The 23,567-nt window shown below is 42.4% G+C and overlaps 1 protein-coding gene across 1 annotated transcript in view; it reads right to left on the bottom strand.

The window, feature by feature from the left end:
• The window catches only part of LOC139634726 (junction plakoglobin-like), a 152,606-nt gene that overhangs the window by 70,698 nt on the left and 58,341 nt on the right, over positions 1 to 23,567 (bottom strand). Inside the window, exons 2-3 of the mRNA XM_071501333.1 lie at positions 3,659 to 3,713; positions 3,054 to 3,287 (exon numbers count right to left, since the gene is read on the bottom strand). Of these exons, the coding sequence (XP_071357434.1) occupies positions 3,054 to 3,287; positions 3,659 to 3,674 (250 nt within the window). The 5' untranslated portion in view covers positions 3,675 to 3,713. The remainder of the gene's footprint in view (positions 1 to 3,053; positions 3,288 to 3,658; positions 3,714 to 23,567) is intronic.

Genomic DNA, 23,567 nt, shown 5'->3' with positions numbered 1-23,567 from the left:
TGCTCTCTGGAGCAAGCACTTCTACATACTGACTGGTGCCATCAAACTGCATCATAGCTCATTACTATTAAGTTGCCTGGAACTACACTTTTTCTGACGCCCATACTAATAGGCACGCTGCTGCTCGCCACCAACTTCCACTCACTTTGATGTTCTTGCCAGTCTGAACATAAGGTTATAAAGAATTTTTTTAAATCATCTGTTAACCATTAATGAAGTCATTTAATTATAGCTTCGTAAATGGTGCCTTATCTGAAAAAGGTACGATTAGGGGGGGTTCAAGCTTTAACTGGGTGTGTAGTTGCTCTTCAGAGAACCAAAATCCCTTTATGGACATTAAGGACAGTAGCACAGACTGTGTCATTTAAAAGGCAGGATAGTAAAAGAGGCTTCTAAACATTTAGCCATCCACAGCTGGATCTGACCCTGCAGGAAAACGAAGAGTACACACACAGGCACGAGACAACAGTGCATGACCTTCTGCAAAGGTGAAGAATCATCACCAGCCAAATCATGCACAAGCACATTCTTATTATCAAGACCAAAGCCATCAACTTCACAAATGTTCAAACTTTTGAGTCTGAATGTTTGTTTCAGTGAATAATTTGATTATTTCAAGTGTCTTCACATCTGTTATTTCATTTCACTTCACTTTAGCTGTTTATTTGTGAGCTCTGCACATCAATGAGGAGTTCAGAGTCAGTCTGATAAGCTTCATGGCGAAGTGTGACCAAATGAATGGAGGACTCAGAGGCAGGTATGAAGATCAAACACATCCATGACAAGCTTCTTCAGGTGTGACGTTCCCATCAATACACAGGAACAATATTAACATTTCAGCTCATTATTATTATAACTTTCATATAATTCATTATATCATATTATTAACAGCTCCTGGATTTTCTTTCTGCACTTCGTATGAGCTGTGACACGTCCCCCCCTCAGATCGGTTTCATTGACATGTTCTGGCTTTACAGGAGCTTAATCCTCGGCCTTTAGAGGAAACTTATTGATTTGTAGAAGCTGCTCAATAACAACTTTTTTTCTACTTGGCGATACGAGTCAGAAAGATGCAAAATATATAATACATACACAATATTTTTCAGAGTGTATGTGTGAGTAACAAGAGACTTACATTGTCCTTAAGCCATCCTGGGAACAAGGAGGAGCTCAACCTGCATTCTACACATTCTCAGACTCTGTATCACTTATGTGCTGCATGTATTAACTCTTAAAAAATAAAATGTTCCTTAAGTTGTGGTGCCATTAATCTTCAGGCTTCATGTTAGTTTGTGTTAAAACATGTGCAACAAGGCTGAACAACATCATCCTTCCCTGTGGGTTGATGCTAATGCACACACCTGGTGAAAAGACACGACAGAGGCAGAAGAGACAGGTGAGCATCAAGACACTGTCTTACTTGAGCAACACTCACATAACAACACTGTTGCAGCCATAAGAACTAATTTATATTTCTGCCGGTGAGTGCTTTAAACAGTGGGTGCTCTAAACAGTTTAATGTCCCACCCCCAAAACCACAGCCTACATGACCTGTATCTATACAGATTTGGAAAAGTCAAATTCATGCATTGCAGCACTGTAGATAATGAACAGTGACAATCGAGCCACAATATCGTGCCACACTGGATCCTAGTTGTAACCACCGCTCTGCGATTGGTGGTTACAACTTAGTCTCTACAGCTGATCCAACCCAGCACCTGGAGTTTGTTATCAAATCAATGTAAATTTGGCCCCGACTGTACGCTCCCGCACACGAGTGCCCGCGGTTTCAGTAACTATGGTTACACATGTCATGTGTTGTACTGACATTCAGCAGCTAACCTCCACATCACCAGCTGTTGTCCCCAGGTCTCTGTCTAACTAACACTGGTAATCTACAGTATCATGAGCTGGTCATCACCTGTCTCTGTTCACACTGCTGCATTATAAACCATCAACAGAACCATGAATGAAGATAAAACCATGTTCAGCCATGATTAAATTCAAAATTTGGTTTTCAGTGACTGATGTTTCCAATTAATTATGGCAATGATTTGCATCCATACACAATCATTATTTTCCCACCCACACACACACACACACACACAAACACACACACACACACACCCACACACACTCTGAACTCTAAAACCAAGTTGTTGAACTCTGTAAGGTCTGGAAGACGTCCTCACACATACACAAACACACACTCTCTCCCTCACTCACTCACTCCCCACAGCACTTTGGACACAGTGTGCCTGTGATCCCTCGCTGACATGGGAGTATGATGACATGTATCTTATTCAGAGAATATCATAAGGCTGACTATAATGTATATTATTCTTATTGTCAACAAATGCCATGGGAAGTTTCATCTTTAAACAGCTCAGCTCACTTTAGTTTCAAATGTCACTCAAACAGGAGGAAATGATGCATTTGCTGGGGACTATTTTCAGATGTGGATTAATCCACATTTGATGCCGTAGGGAATATTTGGGGCAGCAGGCTGTGTGTGTGTTGGGTGGGGTGTTGGGTGGGGGGTTGGGTGGGGGGTTGGGTGGGGGGTTGGGTGGGTGGGGGTGTTGATGGTAATTAAGAAATGTGTCAGTGAAGAAGAACATGTTTGTGAGGGATTTTTTCCTGGAGGAGACTTTTCTTTCTGTGGGTATACGGTGAGTGGCGGGAAGCAGAGCATGACAGTGAAATGAGGATAAAACACAGTTCTTCATGTTTACTCTGATGCATTATCTCACACTGAGGAAGATGATTTCACATTGAAGATGGATAAATGGCAGGAAATGGTTTCTATATACGCACAACAAACTGTACATTTTTTCACTAATCAATAGTTCTTATAAACAATGGATCAAATGATTATACGTTTCATCAAAATACACTCAGTGGATTCTAGAATAATCATGTCAAAGGATAAACAATTAGAAGCAGTTAAATGGACCAGTATATGACATGATGTCACCTCAGTTCATGTTGTAAACACAGAAGAAAAGAGTTAGCAAGAAAAGATGAAGAGAGTGAAGGGAGTGAAGTCTGACCTGTGGGGCTCTCCAGTCCTCCAGCTGCTGCGTCTCCTCCTCCACCAGCAATTGCCGCAATGGGAGCAGTGGTGGTACTGGTTGCAGTACCACCAGCGTACTTTTTGCTGCCACTGTACTCTGTGCTGCTCTCATCGTCCCGCACCGTGGTGGCTCCTGATTGGATGCCGGAGTCTGAGGCGTAGTAGGTCTGCTGCCACTCCGCCACCTTCACCACGCTGTCCGCCTCGCTCACTGCAGGAGACAACACACGGCTGAAATCAGGTGGAAACACTGCCACTTCTATTGCTGCTTCTAGTAACGCTACCAGGATGGTCAGGATAACTAGTACTACCACTGCTGGTAGTACTAATACTGACACCTCTAGTGTTACATCTGCTTGTACTGCTGTAAATACTGCTACCTGTAGTAGTACTACTGCTACCTCTGCAACTACCATTTCTACTTGGACTGTAGCTATTGATAGTGCTGCTGGTGCAAGTACTAATACTATCAACACTGCTACTATTGTACTTAATCTTAATCATAAGCACCTGCAGTTAACATGTATCTGTGAAGTGAAAACAGGAAATAAGATCTGGCTGCTGTGGTGACAGAACACTTACTTTGCATGGACATCATCTCCGTCCACTGGTACCACTGCCTTCACTGACCTTTGACCTGTAGAGAAAGAAGAACAGGATCACATACAAGATTCAAACTAATCTATGGCTTGAGGATTAAGGTTTTAATCACTGCATTAAATTGCTACACTGTCCCAGAATCCACCTGAATGTCTGAGGACCCTGTACTCATGGACAGCATGTTACAAAATAATTCCTTCTTTCATTCCTCCGTGAGATAAAAACATATACTGTATATACGTCTAGTCCATGAAGCCAGGGATCGGCATGCCCAGGCCTCTGACGCGGCCTGCTGCCCAGCTTCCTCTGCAACCTGACCTGATGTCTGGTGGCCGATCATCAGGTATTTTTTGAATCGCTCTCAGTCTGGCCTTGCCTGTTGGAGAGGATATCGGTCCCTCTCTCATTAATGTTGCTGGGGAGATGGACGTCTGGATTACCTTGGCTTTCACTGCGACCTGACCTCGGATAAGCAGAAGAAAGTGGATGAATTGATGGGTTTGTTGGTGTCCAGTGATGATTGTAGACTCGGGGGGGGGGGGGGGGGGGGGGGGGGGCAGCAAAAGATGGTTTATCCCTCCTGAGTGTACCTCTGCTGGTGTCTCATAGGGGATCAGTCAGGGCTACATTCACTTGTACAGGGATCAAACAGTGTGTGTGTGTGTGTTTGCGTCACTTTGTGAGGTAGGATAGCCTTCCTCCTGTGTATAGTGTGTGTTTAAAGCCGTCTTCAGACCTGCCTTCTCATCAGTCCACATAAAATCAATTGACTCTCAGTTACACCACATTTCCTGCTGGTGGGAGCAGCAGCAGCAGCAGCAGCAACCTGCAACAGGGCAAATATGGCAGAAAATTAAATGTAAGATCTTTTCGATGTGTGCCTCCCTGCTGATTAAATTAACAGTGACCACCTCTGTTGTCTGATGGCTATGTTGCTTAATCAATAGAGGCAGGCTGCAGGAAGTTAATCATTAGCAATCATGATTACTGAGGACTAACGATACACAAGGCCAAGAACAAGTAAGTGAACCTTTTCCACTGACCTTCATTTGAGTACCTATATGATGATCAGATCTTCATCCAACCAAGTTATAATAATAAACAAACACAATCTGTTTAAACTAACACACACATTATTGTGTTGTCAATATTAAAAACATCAGTCAGTGAACAGAGGAACAGAAGCTGACTGGACTCAGGAGTTATCAGACCTGGAGTCAGTCAGTGAAACAAGACTGGAGGTGTGGCTTTGACTGTCAGTAGTTTGTCACCTCCCCCATAACGTCACAAATCAAACTTAGTCCCTGTTCATATTTATTTATTCTTTATCAATTCCACACACTGGAGGCATCGTGATGAACGCAGTTGCCCCCTGCATGAGCACATCCCAACAGCTTACCTCGCCTATTTGTGTCCGGTGCATTGGTTCACGTGCCAGTTGGTGTGATGCGTGTTGCACTAAATGGATGCAGTTTCACTGAGGGGGGGCAAGAAAGAGGCTAAACAGGAACCAAAAGCACCTGAACTCCTGGTTTGAGCCAGTCATGGAATTGGTCAACTGGTCTCTCAACGCAATTGACAGGATCTTCTCGACGAGAAGCCCGGGTTCGGGGGAACCTGTCTGCCCTGGCGGAACGTACGCCGCTGGTTACATGAGGGACTCCTGGGAGGAGTGTGCCTGGCGATTCTTTCCGTTGAGGACATCGAAGATCTCTACATATTCGGAACTGTGATATCAGGCTTTCTGCTGATTGGATTAGGCATTGCCCTGGTGTATCGGAAAATTCAGAAGACGGTGACAGCAGTCCAAATCCCCACGCTGCCCGACATAATTGATGGAGTGAGTAAAGCTGTAAGCACTCAGACTGTGATTGTGAACCGCAACTTGGGAACCACCTTGGAAGGAGCTGTTAATGCTCAGACTGTGGTCATAAATCGCAACATGGGTCACATCTTGGAGAAGCTTGCAGCTTTGGAAAGGAGAATGGATGGAGATGACCAGAATGGACTAACAGAGTAAGCCGTGTCTATTGAAATACGACTGCTCGCCCTAACCCAAACAATCATAATCTAATCTGCGTTCCGGCCCCCGCAGCACCAGCCTTGGCCAAGACCGGTGCTGGAACAACTCCCCCACGAGATCGCTGCAGTGAGACGCTTCTACTCCTACCCCCCCCCCCCCCCCCCCCTCCTCCACGGACACCTGTGGATTGTTGACTCCGTCCAGGAACCGATCAAGGATGTCTCCATGGCAACTTGCTGTGTTATCGCGATGACACCCTGCGAACTGAGGCACTGATTGTGAACTAGACGAAGCGACTCCCCAGGCCTATGCACACACACACATTCACGGACACCTCTTACATGTACATATGCAACTCACAACCCAACCCCATCCCACGCCTTCGCCGCTTCCTCCCATCCAGCGCGGCGGGCGGGGTCCGATAGCTGCGCCTTAAATGGCAGCGGCTGCGGCTGGCTGCCTGTCTGCACTGGAATCACCTCCTCCCCCCTTTACCCCCTCCCCTGGAGCAAATTGTCTTGAGTCACTGTGTTGTAAGATGTGTTTGTTTATATATGCCTATGTTGCTGAGGTTTTTTTCCCGAATCCCACACTGTACCCCCCCCCCCCCCCCCCCCCCCCATCATTATGGAATGATACATAATCTGTATCATTCCACTTGTGCTCACAAATCCCTCAGTGTGGCGTTCCACACGCCTTCCTCCTCACGTCGCATCATTTTAAGCAGCCAAGTGTGAATTGCTCTGTGGCTCCATATGTTTATTGGGAGTCCCTGCCTAATTAAAACTGAGCAGACACTGTAGGATATATGTGGAGTTAATGTCACAGAAGGTTTTGTTGCTGGATGTTGGAGCGTTCCCCTGATGGTGTTTAAAGGAGAAGAAGAAACTAGAATTCCTGCCTTGTGTTTCCTTCAACTGGAAATACAGGAAATATGGTCACAGTCTCTCCTTCCTGAGTTACAGCATGGATTAATGGCCAGAAGTGTTTTTACAGAACATTATGATGTCACAGTGAAGTTGACCTTTGACCTTTTGGATATAAAATCATCACTTCATCTTATCCTTATACTCATTTGAGTTAAATTGTGCCATAATTAGCGTTTGAATCTGTAAGTTACAACCAAAAATGTGTTTTGTGAGGTCACAGTGACCTCTGACCTTTGACAAACAAAATCTAATCAGGTCATCCTTGTGTCCAAGGGAATGTTTGTGCCAAATGTAATGAAAATTCCTCACAGCATTAGAGAGATTTGGTGTTCATGTGAATGGGCAGGACGGACAGACAGATGGAGGACAACCTGAAAACACAGAGCCTCCGGTTCTGATTGTCGCCAGCGTGGAGTCATAAAAATAAGCGACGGTCAGAGAGGAGGTGAACTGAAGAAAGAGAGGAGGTGGAGTAAGAGCCAGAGAGGAGAGCAGGGGAGAGGAAAGAGAGTAAATGTTTCTGTGTGTGTGTGTGTGTGTGTGGTAACATATAAGCCAGCATCTGCACTCTGTTGTAAAAGCTCTTATTCCCTTTGCAGGGATAAACACAATGGCTAATTCATGACTAGAGACTCATTCTGGTTCATTTGTGTGTGTTTTGTTTTTGACTGAGCCCTTTGTCACAACTGAAAACTCCTGTTTAGTCTCATTTTTCCACCAGAATTTAAATTAGTGTCTCCACCTGGTTCATCCTGAGGCAGTAATGCAGGAAGCTGCAGCTCAGTGGACACTACATCAGGATGAATATATTTAATATTCTGCTTCTGTTGATGGTTAATGTTGAATCTGTTTCTTCACATACTTAGGCTGGAGACACACTGGATGTGTCACCTGTGTGTGTGGCGGCTGTAGAATGTCTTGGTTTTCACTTCTGCATGCATGTTAACAGACACACTGGGCACGTGTCAGATCTGTGTCACGTGATCTAGAGATTCTGCATCTCGCCTATTTTTGCAGTGTGACGCACACATCTTGCTGCAAAAACAGACAGACAAAAGACCTGTTGATGTCATAGTGACATCATAGCAGCAATACCTTTCACTGTCGTCTCTATGTCTAGACTGAATCTGAACATGTTATAGACATGAAATTTATATATATAAAGATAGTTTTTTTTAACCATTTAATCAGCTGCATGTGGAGACAGTGGCATTTTACAGACATTTTCTTTCAAAAATAAATCAAATATAAAATCAATTTAAAATGACAAAATACAAAAAATTAATGTGCACTGCAAACTATATGTAGACAGACCGAGCTACGTACCAGTGATGGAGCAGACTTGTATGGACGCACACCATCCAGTGTGTCTGGAGTTACACTAGGTTGTATTTCTTATTATACTAGATGATACTATTGTAATCTAATATTTGGAGCATTGCGGTCAGAATGTGTAATAAAATTTCCTCTGAGCTTTAAACACATCTCATGGTCTTCATGAGTAAACTGAACAGGTTCAAGTGTCATCACATGACTTCAGTGTGGAACACCGGTCGATCAGGAATAGTCCAGTCCATCATCTCAGTTTTACACCAGCACTGACAACAGTGAGGAGGGGGACAGAGAGCGGGAGGTGAAGCAGGTCCGGGGGCCACCAGGGGCTACCAGAGGCACCTTCACATTACACTAGACCACCCCACCACCACCAACCCCCTTCCACCTTGAAGAGTATGCAGTCCTGACAAATACAGGTCTGATGCCAGGATGAACATGCCTCAGGGAGACAAGGCCCAGATCTTAAGTGCCGGTAAACCTGTGCATTATGGCGCTACTGAGTGCCTCATAAAGATTACGTAGTGGATGATGAGAATCCTTCCAAGACTTAAAGACCCTCTGATGAAGATCAAATGTTTCACCTCCTTAACATCCACATGATGTTTTTCTATCATAAAGACATATGATGAGTGAAATAATCAGTCAACACCATGACTAAGTGTTTCCACCTTGAACTGCAGTGAACCAATGAGAGCCTCATCAAAACAGATTCAGTCAGCCAGGAATTCATACGTCATAGAACCTGAGGAACCAATCTAACTATGCTAACCGTTCCGATCCGTCTGCTCGTCTCTGATTCTGGTCTCAACAGACTCCTCATCTGAGTCTGGGTCTGACTGAGGCTCAAACATGAGGCTGAGTCTCTCTGATGTTTCCTCCTCTAACATCTTCATCCTCTCTGTTCTTTTACCTGGACACCTGGAGCAAGCAGGTGGTGGGCGGGGCCAAGGCCTGATCCAGGTGTCTCAATCAGGAAGTCAGAGTAGATGAGCTTCAGACCAGTTTTCCGTTTTTAATGTGGGAAAACCATGTTCAACAAAATATGAATCATAGCAGAGGATTTTTACAGAGTTTGAAACACATCTGGACGACCTTTAAGACCAGAATGGAGACCTCTAACTTGGCACAGACCACCAGAGGCAGTGGGACTCCCTCATGTGGCTGGATTGTCGACACTTACATGAGCTGTGGTTGAAAACTCAAAAAAAAAAAAAAAAAAAAGACAATAAGGCGACCTTGATTTCAGATTATTTGTTTCACATAAAATCATTCCTGCACCTGGATCAAGTTCTACCACGTGAAGTAAGGCGGACCAGCCTCTTTTGTGTGGTATTGTTGGTTAAACATTGAGGAAGACCAAGTGTACACAGGCTCCTGAAATTCTGAGGACCTGACCTGACCTGGGTCTTAGGTTTTCACCAAGTCATGTCCGCATATACAAAATGCAATACAATATGTGACTCAGACATCATTTGTAGTCTGGACAGGAACATCTCATCAACCACTGGATGGATGAAGTTTGGTACTAATGTGTACGTCCCCCTCAGTATGGACCCCTTCACTTTTTATTTAGCTCCATATCTGCAAAGCTAACAACATTTCCATTAGCCTCAGCTGTGCTTTCTGTTCAGTGCTTATTAGCAAATGTTAGCATGCTAAAACAATAAATTAAGATTGTAAACATTGTGCCAGCTAATCATCAGCACTTGCGCATGTTAGCATGCTGGTGTTAGCATTTAGCTCGAAGCACCACCACTAAGTTCAGCCTCACTGTCTGCACAACTAAACTGTGGCAGCTGATGAGCTTGAGGGAGATGTCACTGTGACTGGATCATGTCTCCTGTTAATGTGATGAGGAAATGTTGCTCATATAGCTCATCCTGGACGTGTCAAATGTTCACTGACTGGTTTTCAGGCTGTGGGCGGAGATAATGGAGCGGACACTGTGTCTGACAGTGTAAATGACACCTTGTTCTGCTTCACTAACTCCTATAGAGTGTGTGTGGGTGTAAGAGAGTGTGTATGTGTTCTGTGCATGTTTGTTCATACATGATGTAAATGTGTGTATGTTAAAACCTGTGTGATGGTGTGTCTCTTATGTTGTGTGTGTGTGTATGAACAGACATGCACACACACTCACCCTGATTTTCTCTCTGTTTTATGGTGTCTTTCATCAGGCTGGGGACCTGTGCTGTGTCACACTGAGAGCGAGTGTAATCAGATGTAAGAATGACAACAAGGTGTGTTTCAGAGTGACATCAGTAAAAGGTGTTACGAACAAAATAACATGTCAGAGGATGGAGATTAATGGAGCTTTATTAATGACATTCAAGGGCTGATTTGTAAACTCACAACAAAGTTTAAGCACAAAGCTTCTCATCCAGAGCATTTAGTTTCAAATTCACTGTGACCTCAGCTGTTTTGATTCTGAGGTCTTCAGACCATGAATGAGTCCAACAGTCTCTGTCTAACTGGGTTGAACAGGACACGCCCTCATCAAGTCTTTTATTGAGTGACGACGTTGATGGAGCTTGCTGGGATGTATCCAGAAGTTGCTCAGAAAAAGGGGACTAACAAAATGATGCTTCACCTCCAGGTTGAACTGAAGAGAACAGGAAGTACTGCTTCCTTCTCCCTCTAGGTGTGTACACATATGTGCACAGTCATGATTTTGTCCCTACGTCCTCTCATAATGTGTATGTCTGTCTCCTGATACATTTAGCCCTTAGCACTGAACACATTTTGCATCAAATCATTACACCCCAGAACACACATACAACACAGACGCTGCTGGAGTCAGAGAGACTCTCTTTCTTCAGTAAATAGAGCAGCAGACACACGTGTGAGCCTCAACAGTTGATCCAGTTAGTCGTCACACACAGGTGAGGTAAGCAGTGTGTGGTTCAGGCGTGAGTGAGGGTGAGTGAGTGGTTTAACTTTTTTCACAGCTGAGCAGCAACAATGATGAAACTTCTCTGTAACTCAGCCCTGCATTTCCATTACTCTTTATTTCCATCGCAGTTAATTTTGTAGTTAAAAACCCTTCGTGTCCACAGCATCTGTGTCAGGGCTCCACCCTGCCTCAGTCTGTATCTGCTCACCACTGAATAAAGAAAGAAAACCTTTAAAGTTCAGGATGGTACAGACAGGGGTCAGCAGGAGGTACGTATGTTTTAAAATAATACATTATAAAACTTTTTTTTTGATGCTAACACAACTCGACTGATTTTGAGATCCTCCTCATCCATTCTACCCACAAAATAAATTGGCTTATTAATAGGTATTATTAGTAAGTATTAGGTAAGTATTAATACGTTTTTGTTTTTTTTTTTCAATAACACTCTGAATTCACAGTGGGGTCATGGATGTGGATGCGCACATTAGTTTCTAGGCAATAAGGTAAACTTTTGTATTTCTGATACCAATCAAATAAAAGTATGGGCGTGGCCACTGGCCAATCTTCACTGTTTTCACACGTTGATAGACAAAGGATTGGACACAACCAGGAAGAAAACAGAATGACAGTAGGAGGGAACAAACAAGGTTTTATGTGAAAGTATTAAATTCTAGATTAGATGTGCATTTTCACAAAAAAACAGGACAATTTGTGTCCCAGGAAAGAATATAAATTTTCCAGGCTAGTTGCTTCACAAAGGAAACAATACCAGGAAAACCGGGAAAGGTGGAAAAACTACCTGTGCTGCTTTCTGTAAAATTGCACTATTAAAAAATGCTGATACTGATTCAACTAACAACATAAATCCTGCTGATTTGAATGATCAGTATTTAGCCCTAACGTGGTTGGTAACTTCACTGACAGGACTCCAGCTGTTTCCCTCTGCTCCCTGTCTTCATGCTAACCAAAGTTAACCACGTTCTGACTGCAGACCTGTGACACACAGGTGTGAGACTGACGTCCATCTTCTTATCTGACTCCTAGAGATAAAAAAAAAAAAAGCATGTTTTCCGAAATGTTCATCTGATCCTTTAACCTGGGGACACAAGAGGAGAACTTAAAAGACGTCTTTCCTGTTTCACTGTAAAAACCTCCTCTTGGTTTTTTTTTTGTTTTTTTACATCTAACAGTCACGTCCCACTCTGTGAGCCGACCTCCCTCCTCTGTCTCTATCTCTCTCACTTCTTGTCTTTGGTGGAAATATCTTTTATAATTGCAACATTTACGATGCCAAGTAACCAGACGCTGTTCACATTCCATTTATGACACACATAAAACTCTCTCACACACACACACACACACACACACACACACACACAAACACACACACAGCTGACAACGTCCAGACTACTGGATCAGTTCATTAAAGAAGCTCCTTTCAGAATATAAACAGCATGGAGACAGACAGAGAGAGAGAGAGAGAGAGCGAGGGAGAGAAAGAGAGAGAGATGTCTCTGTCATTGTTTCTCCTCCTTTGTATGTCTGTATGTGTGTGTGTGTGTGTGTGTGTGTGTGTGTGTGTGTGTGTGCCTTATTCATTTCCAGAATCCTCATTTACAGATTATATTTCATTATTGGAATAACAATTAACTCTGTTATGAACTTATGTGACACTTTGAATCTAAATACTGAAATATTCCTGTCAGTTTTATTTTAGGTTCAATTATTTTCACCCTGAAAACAAAACCTTTAAAATACAGAATCATCTCATCTCATTCCTTCTTCTAAAGCAGGGTCACCTCCAAATACTGATCAATTGTTTCTTGGCTCAAAGTAAGAAGTCGAAATGGCTGAAGCTCTTATCTGGGTCTGAGCCACAGAACGCATACTCATCAGTGTAGTAGTCCAGAGTGAGACCTTCCCAGACCAGATGGCACATGTTATCCCTTCAGCACATTCTGGGCCTGCCCCAGAGTCTCCTCCTGATGGGACCTGCCTACAAACCTCAGGAGGACACCAAGACACCAAAGCACCTCAACTGGCTCCTGTCAGATGGAAGGAGCAGGGATTCTCCATCCACCTGTGAACAAGTCTACTGTCATTATTATCAGCTGTGTGTCCTCTGTGGTAATGATGATCAATCTATGTTTTAGCAGCAAAGAAGCAACAAGTATAAGCACTAATAAGAGTTTTCATGGCCACTCTCAAACAACAGTTCAGATGTCGAAGTGCCTAAAACAACCATGTCCCACTCCTCATCAACAAGTAACCTCCAAACCCTACAGGGCAGACCAGGTTCCTGACACAGAGCCACAGTCAGCTGTAAACCAAAGAGCACTCTGGGTGTCAGAGATGGATCAACATGCAGTCCTGAGTTGACTGAGCCCATTCAGCAGTGCTTTCCTCAGGACCTCATGATGACCCCTGGACCAGTGTATTAGTCAGATATGGGAGGTGTTCTCCACCTGAGATCTGTTGAGTCCTGAGTCCTGCTGGTCACCCCAAGGTCTAGGTTTGTGACCATAGGTTTTGCTATTAGCCCCCACTCTCTCCTGACTGAAACCAGACACTCTTCTTTTAAATCTCCTTTTAAAAAGCATCTTTGTCTTTGTGTCAGCCTGTGGTGAGGTTTGATATGTGTTTATTTATATTGTTTTATCCCTAATTATCATTCTTACATATTTTATTGCCTCTCCACATGTCAGGTCAGATGTTTGATTCAATTTTTACTCTACTCGTTTTAATATGCTCAGGCTCTTTGGCCTTCTTTCTTATCTGGTTTTATTTTTCTGTGATGCACTTTGTAAATTTGTCAAGAAAAGTGCTACATAACTAAAGTCATTATTATTATTATTATTATTATTATTATTATTGAAGATGTAGCTCCAGGTGTGTGTCTGTCTAATCCTGTCTGTTGAAAAGCGTAGTGGTGCAGCAGCTCTTTCATGGTTTCTCTCATTTAATCACGCAAATTTCCCACTTTCCACCATTTGTGTCTTGCCCACACAGCAGCTAATCACTAATCTGTGTTTTATATTTACTCCAATCAGGTGCATCTGTCATCCATCTCCCAACACTGATGTGAATCTCTACCCCACCACCAGCATCGGATTCCTTTCAGAGAGTACTGCAGTGACAGCAGTCTGGGGATAACCCTCTTCAACACAGGGATTCATTTACACACTGACAGTCTGCTGTCACTACTGCAGTTAGCATTTCTGAGAAACATTGATGCTATACAGACTCTCTCTGCTTTTATTTTGCAATGAGGTGATTTAATATTCAAGAAACCGCAAAATCAGATGGAAACAATTCATCAATGTTGTTTTAATCATAATTAAAAATGAATGTGAAGTTACAGAGTCACTTTTAAATAGTGCCCCTACGGCGGCAGGTGTTGCAGACCTTGGTCGTCATTGTTACGTCATGGTTACTATAAGAACAGTCATGTCTTGGTTAGGTTTAGGAAAAGATGGTGATTGGGGTTAAAATCGGTACTTCCTCAACATTAGACGATCTTTGTTGTCATGGTTACAATAATAACAACAAACTGTCATGGACAAGAGAAACAACATAAACTGCTACTTTCACATGGGAATCGAACACGGCTCTCCTGTGTCATATTCATCCATCCACCCCAACCTCCTGACTACATCCCCCAACTACATCACCGCACTTTTCCCTTTGCTCCTGTCATCATTACTACGACCACTAGATGTTTTTGAATTTTTCTGATCGCAGAATGTGTGAAGTTCCTCTCTGGCTTTCAAGATTTTGTGTGACATTGATTCACTTCATGTTACTTGACGTGGAGAAAAAGGTGGAACCACACTGCAGCACCCAGACAGTTTACAGTGCATTCATGTCAGGGTATTAAGAGAGGTGGAACTCAGCTGCAGCCGCGCTTTGTACAGTGCAGCAGCCCACTCAAGGAACCAACTGACAACACACTGCAGTACTAGAGAGGATCCCTGTACTGTAAGATGCCTACACTGAATGTTTATGAGTGGTGCTATTTCTGTGACATTGTACAGAGGCCCCCCGGGGTCAGCTGAGAACAAACAAGATCCATGCTTTCATCGTGTAACACTGTATTTACTGCTTTTCTCTCACAAACCAAGGTCTTTGCACTCAAGATTTCAGGGTAGATTTTATACTATATTGTGTTGTGCATTGGACGTTTCACCCCTTTAATTGTGTGATGTATTTACAATTCTTTTCACTCAAATCCAGTCCTTTGAGCAGATGAATCAGAGGGCACAGACTAGGAATCCAAGAGCATGGCTTATAAACTGTGCACAGATTTCTAAACCCAGAGCCTGCACCTTTATACATCTTCCCCCGCCGGCGGGCTGTGTACCTCGATTTATTGATAGATTTCTGTAGCAGATAATTTTGCATGCCAAGACTTGACCGACTAAGAGGCGACTACTGGATGGTCCTACTGTGCTACATTGTTGCTGTGTTGAGCTGAAAGGCTACACATTAGAAAGGCTTTCTTCCCAGATTACTAAACAATTACTAACACATATGAAAATAATTATATATTCAAAATATTCCCGTCTGACTCTTGATCTTTCCACAGTACTGAGATGCTTTTGTTCCAGTATAATAAAATACTCATTGAGGCAGGAATCACTGATGTAACCACACTGGTCTTTAGAACTGAAGAAGCCTCTTGGATGAGAGGCGAAACGTCTTCAAGAATCAAAAGAAGTCCAGTTGCCTTCAACTTCAGCGCTCAACGACCACTGATGTGACCGTAAGTTAGTTCAGGTCCTCCATATCCAATAGATGTTTCTCTGCATTGATGACTCGCTCATTACAATTTCCCAAAAATGTATTCTGTGCTGTCCCCCAGGGTTCAGCTCTGGGTCACATTTTATTTTCATTTTATATTTGCCCTCTCTCTCATAAGCAAATATCCAGTTTCCCCGTTACACTGATGACACTCACCTTTATCTCCCAAACAGACCTGCTGACCACTTTAACATATCAACCCTGAAATAAAATCCTGGATGTCAGACAACTTCCTCCAATTAAATCACACATAACCTGAGGTCTTTCTAGTTGGTACCCCCGCACAAAGAACTAAATCATACCAAACCTAGGTGAACTAGCAAATTCTGTTCAGTCCTCAACCAAAAATCTTGGTGTCATTTTTGACAAGGACTCATGTTTTGAACATGTTAAATAGTGTTACTCAAGAAATATCAACAAGGTTAAGCCACAGATCTATGGAAACTAATCCATGTTTTTATTTCCTCCCTGTTTATCTGTCTCAGTCAGAAATCAATCTACCACCTACAGTTAGCTCAAACTGCTGCAGCTCAGCTCCAAACTCAGACCAAAAATGTGTTCATATCACCCTTGTTTCAGCATCTTTGCATTGGCTGTCCATTTATTGTTGGATTTATTATAAATTGTTTAAGGCCAGGATGGCGCTTGCCCCTCTCTATATTTCTAAGCTTGAGCCAAAAAGCCATGAGGTACAACTTGTAAAAAGCCGTATTATTTTTATCTAGTTATGTAATGCCAAGTTTCATCAATGAAGGAAAACACAACTGCATTCCTGGTTCAAATTGTCATGGCTTTGAGAAGCCAGAAATAATAGCCTGTTCTGTGTTTTTACAACGATCATTCCTGTGACAGTTTCAGGTCGTGGGCAGCGTCTCTGAGCGCACAGCCAGCCTCTTTAATTTTCCATCAGGAGAAAACACTGCATGCTGAGAGAGATTCATCATTTGACTGACAGATGAAAACAGCCTGTGATCATTTCTTCATCATAACCATGGCTGAAATATTGAGGAAAGCAAATCAACCTGATTCAGAGACATGAACCATGAGAGGATACCAGGTAGACAGAGACAAAAAGACATGAACAAAGGAGGAAATAGAACAGACAGACATGCAAGAGATAAATACGAAAGTGACAGACACACTGATAAACAGCCCAAGAATTTATAGAAAAAAAAGATGATGGCGAAGGCACTCAGAAACAAAAAAGGGATGGGAAAGGAGAAAACATGGACAGAAGAAAGACATAAAAATGATGAAAGAATGGAGGGACGAGGAAGCTACTGTTGGAATCTCAAGCCATGGGTTCTGAAAAGAACAATGGAGAGGCCTACATGTCCCTCCAAAAGCCTGAGTCTCAGGCCATGAATCCTGAAGAGAACAATGGAGAGACCTACACGTCCCTCCATTAACCTGAGTAAAAAGTAAACTCAGCGCCGCTATTGGCCGAGGCCAGGCACTCTCAGCAGGGATCCCCGGTGACGTCACTCAGGTGATAAAAGCACCGTGCACCAGTTACAGTAGAGAGCTACTCCAGCTCTCTCCGTGACTCGGCTGCTGAAAGGGAGCAATCTGCAAACATTTGACCTTTTGACACCACTTCTTAAAGCCCAGGTCACAGTCTTCAACTCACGGGCCGAGCGCACAGACTGCTGTTGTTTGTTTGCTTTTTGTTTTTTTCATCTTTCGGATCCGAGGTAGATCGCTGTGCAATCAGCTGATTTTACGTCTGTGAGGACGAGCACACCGACTTTGTTAAGGACAAAGTTCACCGTCCCTCATCTGTGATATTCCCGCTGCCGCCAAGGAACTCATCACTGTCATTGCCAGGAGAGCGGGACACGAACCGCTGAGCTCCCAGCCAAGGACCGAGCTGTGGAGAACCAGAGCGGACTTTATTTTTCTAACTCCGAAGGATTGGAGCAACTCACAGTATCTGGGCAGAGACACAATTAGTGTAGCATGTTGTATTCATAACTTATAAGTGCTGCATGTCCTGTTGTTTTAGATCGTTCACTGTGATCAGCTTAATAAGCCAAATATCACTAGTTAAAAGACCAATATCCGACCAGACCAACTCCGGTTCTCTGGCTCCGTTATTGTGTAGTGATATTGTGGTGATTATTAACTGTGGTGACGACCTCTTGTGGACTCTTTCCTCTCTTCACCTTTATTCTCCCTCTTTTCCCCCAATCACGCACCTCATCTACATCTCACTCACATTCAGGCCCTAGAGTGTGATCGTGTCAGACACGTAAAGCTCAAGGCCCCTCCCTTTGTTCTCGCTGTTCACGCACGTTTTCACGCCATTCACACTCTGCGGCCAGCCGCCATCTTGGCTCTAGCGACGTCACTCACGTCACGCTGCCGCCATCTTGGCTCCTACTGACACGTCACTCACGTGACTTCATCACCATCTTCTCTCTCTCTCTCTCTCTCTCACACACACACACACACACACACACGGTTGTTACATATGTGTTTTGCCTGTAATTATCTAGTTAGTAACCAGTTTGTTTTAGTTCTAGTTGAATTATAATCGGTTTAATATTAAGTGATGTTATTTTGAATAATTATTACTCTTATTAATAAATCCTGTTATAATTTAACTAGTCGTTGTCTGTGATTATTGTGATTATATTTGTGATAACAGCTGGATTCACAACAGTCAGTGTTCAAATTTACCCTTCAACCAACCTTCTGAGACTGTATTTTGAGCCATTTGGTCATTGGTCCCTGGTGACAGGGTGGTGCCCCGAGGTTACTACTGGTAGTAAACATCTATATATGTATTGGTGATTATCACCGATAATCATTAATATTATAAGCCAATAACCAAAATGCCCCTACCTGTGCACAACACTACTTCAGATCCTAGTTGTCTGTCCAACCCTGTCTCCTACAAATTATGGTTATATACAACTAAACAGCAACAGCAAAGACTTTTTCTGTGAAATGTGATCGCTGGCTGGGTCACATTCAGAGGTACCTTTTATTTAAATTAATGAATCACTACATTTATTAACGGTATTGGATTTACAGGAGCCTGGGGTTTGCATCCACTGTCCTGTCTGTGGTTTAAGCCGCAGGTTTGGTTAAGGTTAGGGAAAGACCATGGATGTGGTTAAATATTAAAGTCACGTTTCTGTAGAAAACAGTGCAGCAATGCAGTGTCATGTAAAGGAGTAAAGAGAGCAGGGAATTAAGAATAGCAGGAAAAAATAAAGGATGGTAAAAGCGAAGGAAAGTCAAAGGTATAAATTTAAATTAATCAAAAGCCTTCCTTTCATCTTCCTCTCCCTGCAGTTCATCCTTTCCTCCCCGTCTTCAGCCATTCTTTTCCTTGAAACCCTCTTCCCTCTTTGCTTTTCCTTCAGTGCCGCAAACAAAAGGAAAACATTAATATGTGCATCGCCACTCAACACGTTAGCACTTTTCACATGTCATTTACCCCGAAAATTATACAGCAGCTGCCAGCAACACGTCACCACTGTCAGAGAGTAAAGCTTCAGTTTTGCATATTTATAATACAATGTTTTGAACAGGTTCTCAGGGACCCAGGGGTAAAATATGCAGGTTTCAGTTCACAGAAGAAGAAAAAGCAAAATTGCAGCTGAAAGGTGTTTCTGTTACAGCAGCTGTCCCGAAAACCCCTGTGCCCTAAACAGTAGAAATTTTCTGGAGATGTGTGCTGAATTTTCAAAAGCACTGTGTCAAAAAACAGTTCCATTGTTCTCCACAGTAAGATATGCAGCAGTGCAGAGAGCCTCGCCCATCCAACCAATCAGAGAAGGCAAAAATCAGGGGGTGGGAGCTGACAGCTGTCAATCAACAGGTAAACACACTTCTGGTATATTACTCCTCTCGCACTGAGGCTTCAAGCTACTTTATCTACTGGAATGTCACTATGTCTGATTCAGGCTAGCAAGCTGCTGTCAGGTAGGTCGAGGGTTGGGCGGAGTGTAACAGAGCAGGCGGAGGGAGAGCTGGGAGGAGCAGAGTGGTTTAGGCCCCTGGTAGCATCAGCATGATTTTCAGAAACCGCATGTAGTCAAGCTGCAGTTCCTCTAATGACCACTAGAGTCTGGCTCCAGCAGTGAGTCAGTCCCCATAGACTCCCATGTTCAAATGTCCAACTTTACAGCAGAAAGAAACATGTTCACATGTTTTGGTCTCGGTAGCTGAAGTGAGGTGAACTTTATGTAACTCACCTGTTCACATTTCATTAGGCTTAAAACTATGCATAATTGTGGGCGTGGCTGCTTTGAGTGACAGGTGGGTGCCATCACAGTTGGCTAGCTCCAGCTAATTTGAGTCACTCACCTTGACCTTTCGGCCATGTTTGTGGTGTTGGTGCCTTTTGGAGGATTTTTCATGTAATCATTGGACAAATAATTTGGCTTGCTGTGTAGTCATCCAAGAAGTCTTTGCTTCAGTTTTTTGAAGTGAGTGAAATTATAGTATCCTTTTATATGTTAGCACTAATGAGCATATCGGTGTCTGCCTTCACCATTACCTGGCTTGTTAGCTTAGCTCATTAACTAGCTAATTAGCCAGCAAATGACCTTGGGTTAGCCCTCAAGCAAGACACCCACATTCCTAGCTGTGCTAACGGGAGTGCATGCTTGCAGCAGTTATTAAACTAACATGCACCACAGTCAAAATGTGATAGAGAAATGTTAACTTTAGGGTGACAATACATTTGAAGGTGAGGGTTGAAAATAAACGTCCACCACGTTGGTGGGGTAACAATATGCAATATTAATGTTCAAAACTTCACACAGGCAATGTAATACTAATGTAATGTTAATGCCAGATTTGGTCAGGTACATTTAACAGTGGCAAATTGTATGTAATTACAATAAGACCGTGTAACTTATTAATGTGACATTTAAGCATGCTTCCAGAAATAATGTCATTGGTTGAGCTGGAGTTGGTTATTGAGGCTGTGTGGTAACATAAAATCTGACAACCAACAAACTCAGATGCTGCAGTTCTAACAGGGTCATATTAACACAAGTAATAAGTTTATTGTTTGTTGCAAACAAGGACTAAAGAACAGGGAAAACAGGGAAGCTAAAACTAACCAACAGGTACATTCGCTGGGCTCAGATAATCAAACATGACCTGACACAGCTTATGTAAGACTCTCTGTAATGTGTGTTCATCCTGCTTGTTCCAGTCTGTGGGTTTAAAGTTTAATTGTGAATTCTTCTGGAGGTTTAATGGACTGTGTTTATGAATGAGACAGTGAGCTGCACTTTAAAAGTACTGAGGGTTGTGATCTAGGAAACTGTGATTACTGGAGACTCTATTAGCACACTCATTGCTTGTGATAGTACTGTGTAGTGTCTGAACGTAAAGCTTTGTTAAGTACGTTTCAGAGTAACTGTTGTATGTGAGCTGTAAAGGTTAATGTGAGGTTTAAGGAAGCTCTGTTGTCAAATTAAATGGCTGAACAGTGATTTTATAGATATTAACTATTGTGGAAACTAATATAAAACACATTACAGAGTCAGAGGCACCAACAGGCCTTCAAGCTTCCTCTGCTATTTTTCAGGAAGTTAGTTATACCAACAAGAATTTATAAATGCAGCTGGTTGTTAAACATAATTGACTGAATGTTAACATTGTGTTAATTTGTAAATTTATTTTTGTCTTGTTAAAATGTGAAGTGTGATATATATATATATATATATACTATAACTAATAATAATAATAATTACTATTTAACTGCTACTATAACTGCTTATTTAATGTATATTTGATGCAAGTTGGTAAAAATGTTATACACTGAGTAATATAGTTGAGTTTTCTTGGTGCAGTGGTAGGCACTGTCTCCTGGGTTCTGGGTTTGAACCTGCTGGGGGCCGGCTGGGACCTGTTAAATGTTCTCCTCATGTTAACTGGCACCTCTGAATTGCCTATATGTGTGAATGTGAGTGTGAATGGAGTCTGAACCCCCCCCCCCCCCCCTTGAAAATTTCCCTACAAGTTCATCAAACAAAAAACAAAAAATCACTGAAAAATGTTTCTATAAATCTAAGTGACAGTTTTTAACATCATAATCAAGAATAAAGCACAAACAAATGATGTTTGGGACATTTGTCTCACGGGGAATATGACCTGATACAGGATTAATTAAATTCAAACTTTAAGGTGAATCATGGAGTAAGTGAGTAAGATAGGATGGAAGGAGAGAACATAAAAACGACACAAAAGACTGAAGGAAAAAAATGTGTTGGAGGAAAAGATGAAAAGGAGGGTGAAGAAGATATGAAGTGATGGAGAATGAAATGAATGAGGATTGGAGGGAAAGATGGGAGGGAGAAAGGAAGTAAGAGGCATAAGGACGGACTGAGGAAAAGCAAACAAGAAGAATGATGGAGTGATTCAAGGAGGAAAAATCTAAGGAAAATACAATAAAGGCTGCAGAGAAGGAAGGAGGAGGAGAGGCAGGAAGCAGTGGTCTAGCCCTTTCCTGATACTATGTGAAATGTACAATTACAATTTTTTGATTTCCTTGGGTGTCTTGAAAGTCACTTATAAATAAAATGTATTATTTATATTTTTATTATTTATTATTATTATTATTATTTATATTATTATGATTAATAAGGAGTTTATTAAACTCTCCATAAACACTGAAAAACTGTCCTGCTTTATTCCACTTACCACCGGGTACATCCTGTTAACTTTGTGTGTGTGTGTATGTGCATGTGTGTGTGTGTGTGTGTGTGTCAGAGAGAGAGGCCAGCTTTATTTACAAAAATAAAACTCTTCCTTTGTCTGAAGAATCAGTCTGTATACATGTCTAAACAGTGTATTTTACGTGTGTGTGTGTGTGTGTGTGTGTGTGTGTTGAGTGTGTCTGATCTCGTGTACATCAGAGCAGAGAAGTGACAGTCGATCTTCCCCTGCAGACTTCAGAGCTGCTGCAGTCGGAGCTTTCATCACCCGCATCAATAAAAATGACAACATGAAAACACTCCTGCAGCTGAAACCTCGGGGCAACTTCTCTCGCTAATTAACACAGTACTTGACTGTTGAGGGAAAAACACTGCACATCTAAATACAGCAATGAAGACTGTTTATAGATTAATATAGTAGCATTCAGGCGCAGGAGAGAGGCTGCGCTGTGACTGCAGTCTCACAGGTCTGAGTCTCCTGAATGGCAATGAAGTGAATGAATCTGGATAAGTCCCTCAAACTAAGAGACAAAATATTCACAACCTTATTTTTGTATTATATGCAGCTGAGCCAGCAGCTGATTAGCCTAGCTTAGCACAAGGAGAGGAAACACGGGGAAACAGGGAAACTGGCTCACTAATTAACATCTATAGTTTCATTTGTTCAAAGACTTAGGTGTAAAAATGACTTGGATTTAAAGGGGTGTGTGTAGTTGTTCCTGGAGTCCCTTCTGGTTGCCTCTCAGTGATAATAAGAGCTTATGGAGCCCTGCGTAAAATAACTTAATTTAATACTAGGTTATGCTTTAAACAGAGATAGTGTGTTTAAGAGTTTTTAAGGTCCTGGCAGGTGGATTATATTACATTTGGACAGAACTATCTCAGCTGTGGATTTGAATTTGTTAAGATCCATGTTGTCTGTCCTGTATTAGCAGCAATTGATTCTTTTGCTATTTTTTTCCCCCTCTCATTCATGTCTATGGGTGTGTTTTCATCCACCTGTTTTTATGCGTGATTTATAAAATAAAAACAGTAAGCGAGAATATTGTAAGAAGATTTTCATGCTTGCCTCGGGTGGAAAAGTTGGTGTAAAACCAAAATTCAAATAAATCATGATTCACAAGAAGGATGTGACTATAACTTACTGCTCCACTGAAGAGATGAAAAATAGCTGCACCAGATGTGAGTGGATCAATGAGGAGTTTCTAAGTGTTTGCAAATT

The sequence above is a fragment of the Trachinotus anak genome, unplaced genomic scaffold (genome assembly GCF_046630095.1).
Source record: "Trachinotus anak isolate AG129_WGS33_773 ecotype Australia unplaced genomic scaffold, CSIRO_AGI_Tana_v1 ptg000017l, whole genome shotgun sequence".
Classification (NCBI taxonomy): domain Eukaryota; kingdom Metazoa; phylum Chordata; class Actinopteri; order Carangiformes; family Carangidae; genus Trachinotus; species Trachinotus anak.
Note: the sequence above shows the minus strand (reverse complement) of the source record. Positions and strands in the feature narration are given on the sequence as shown.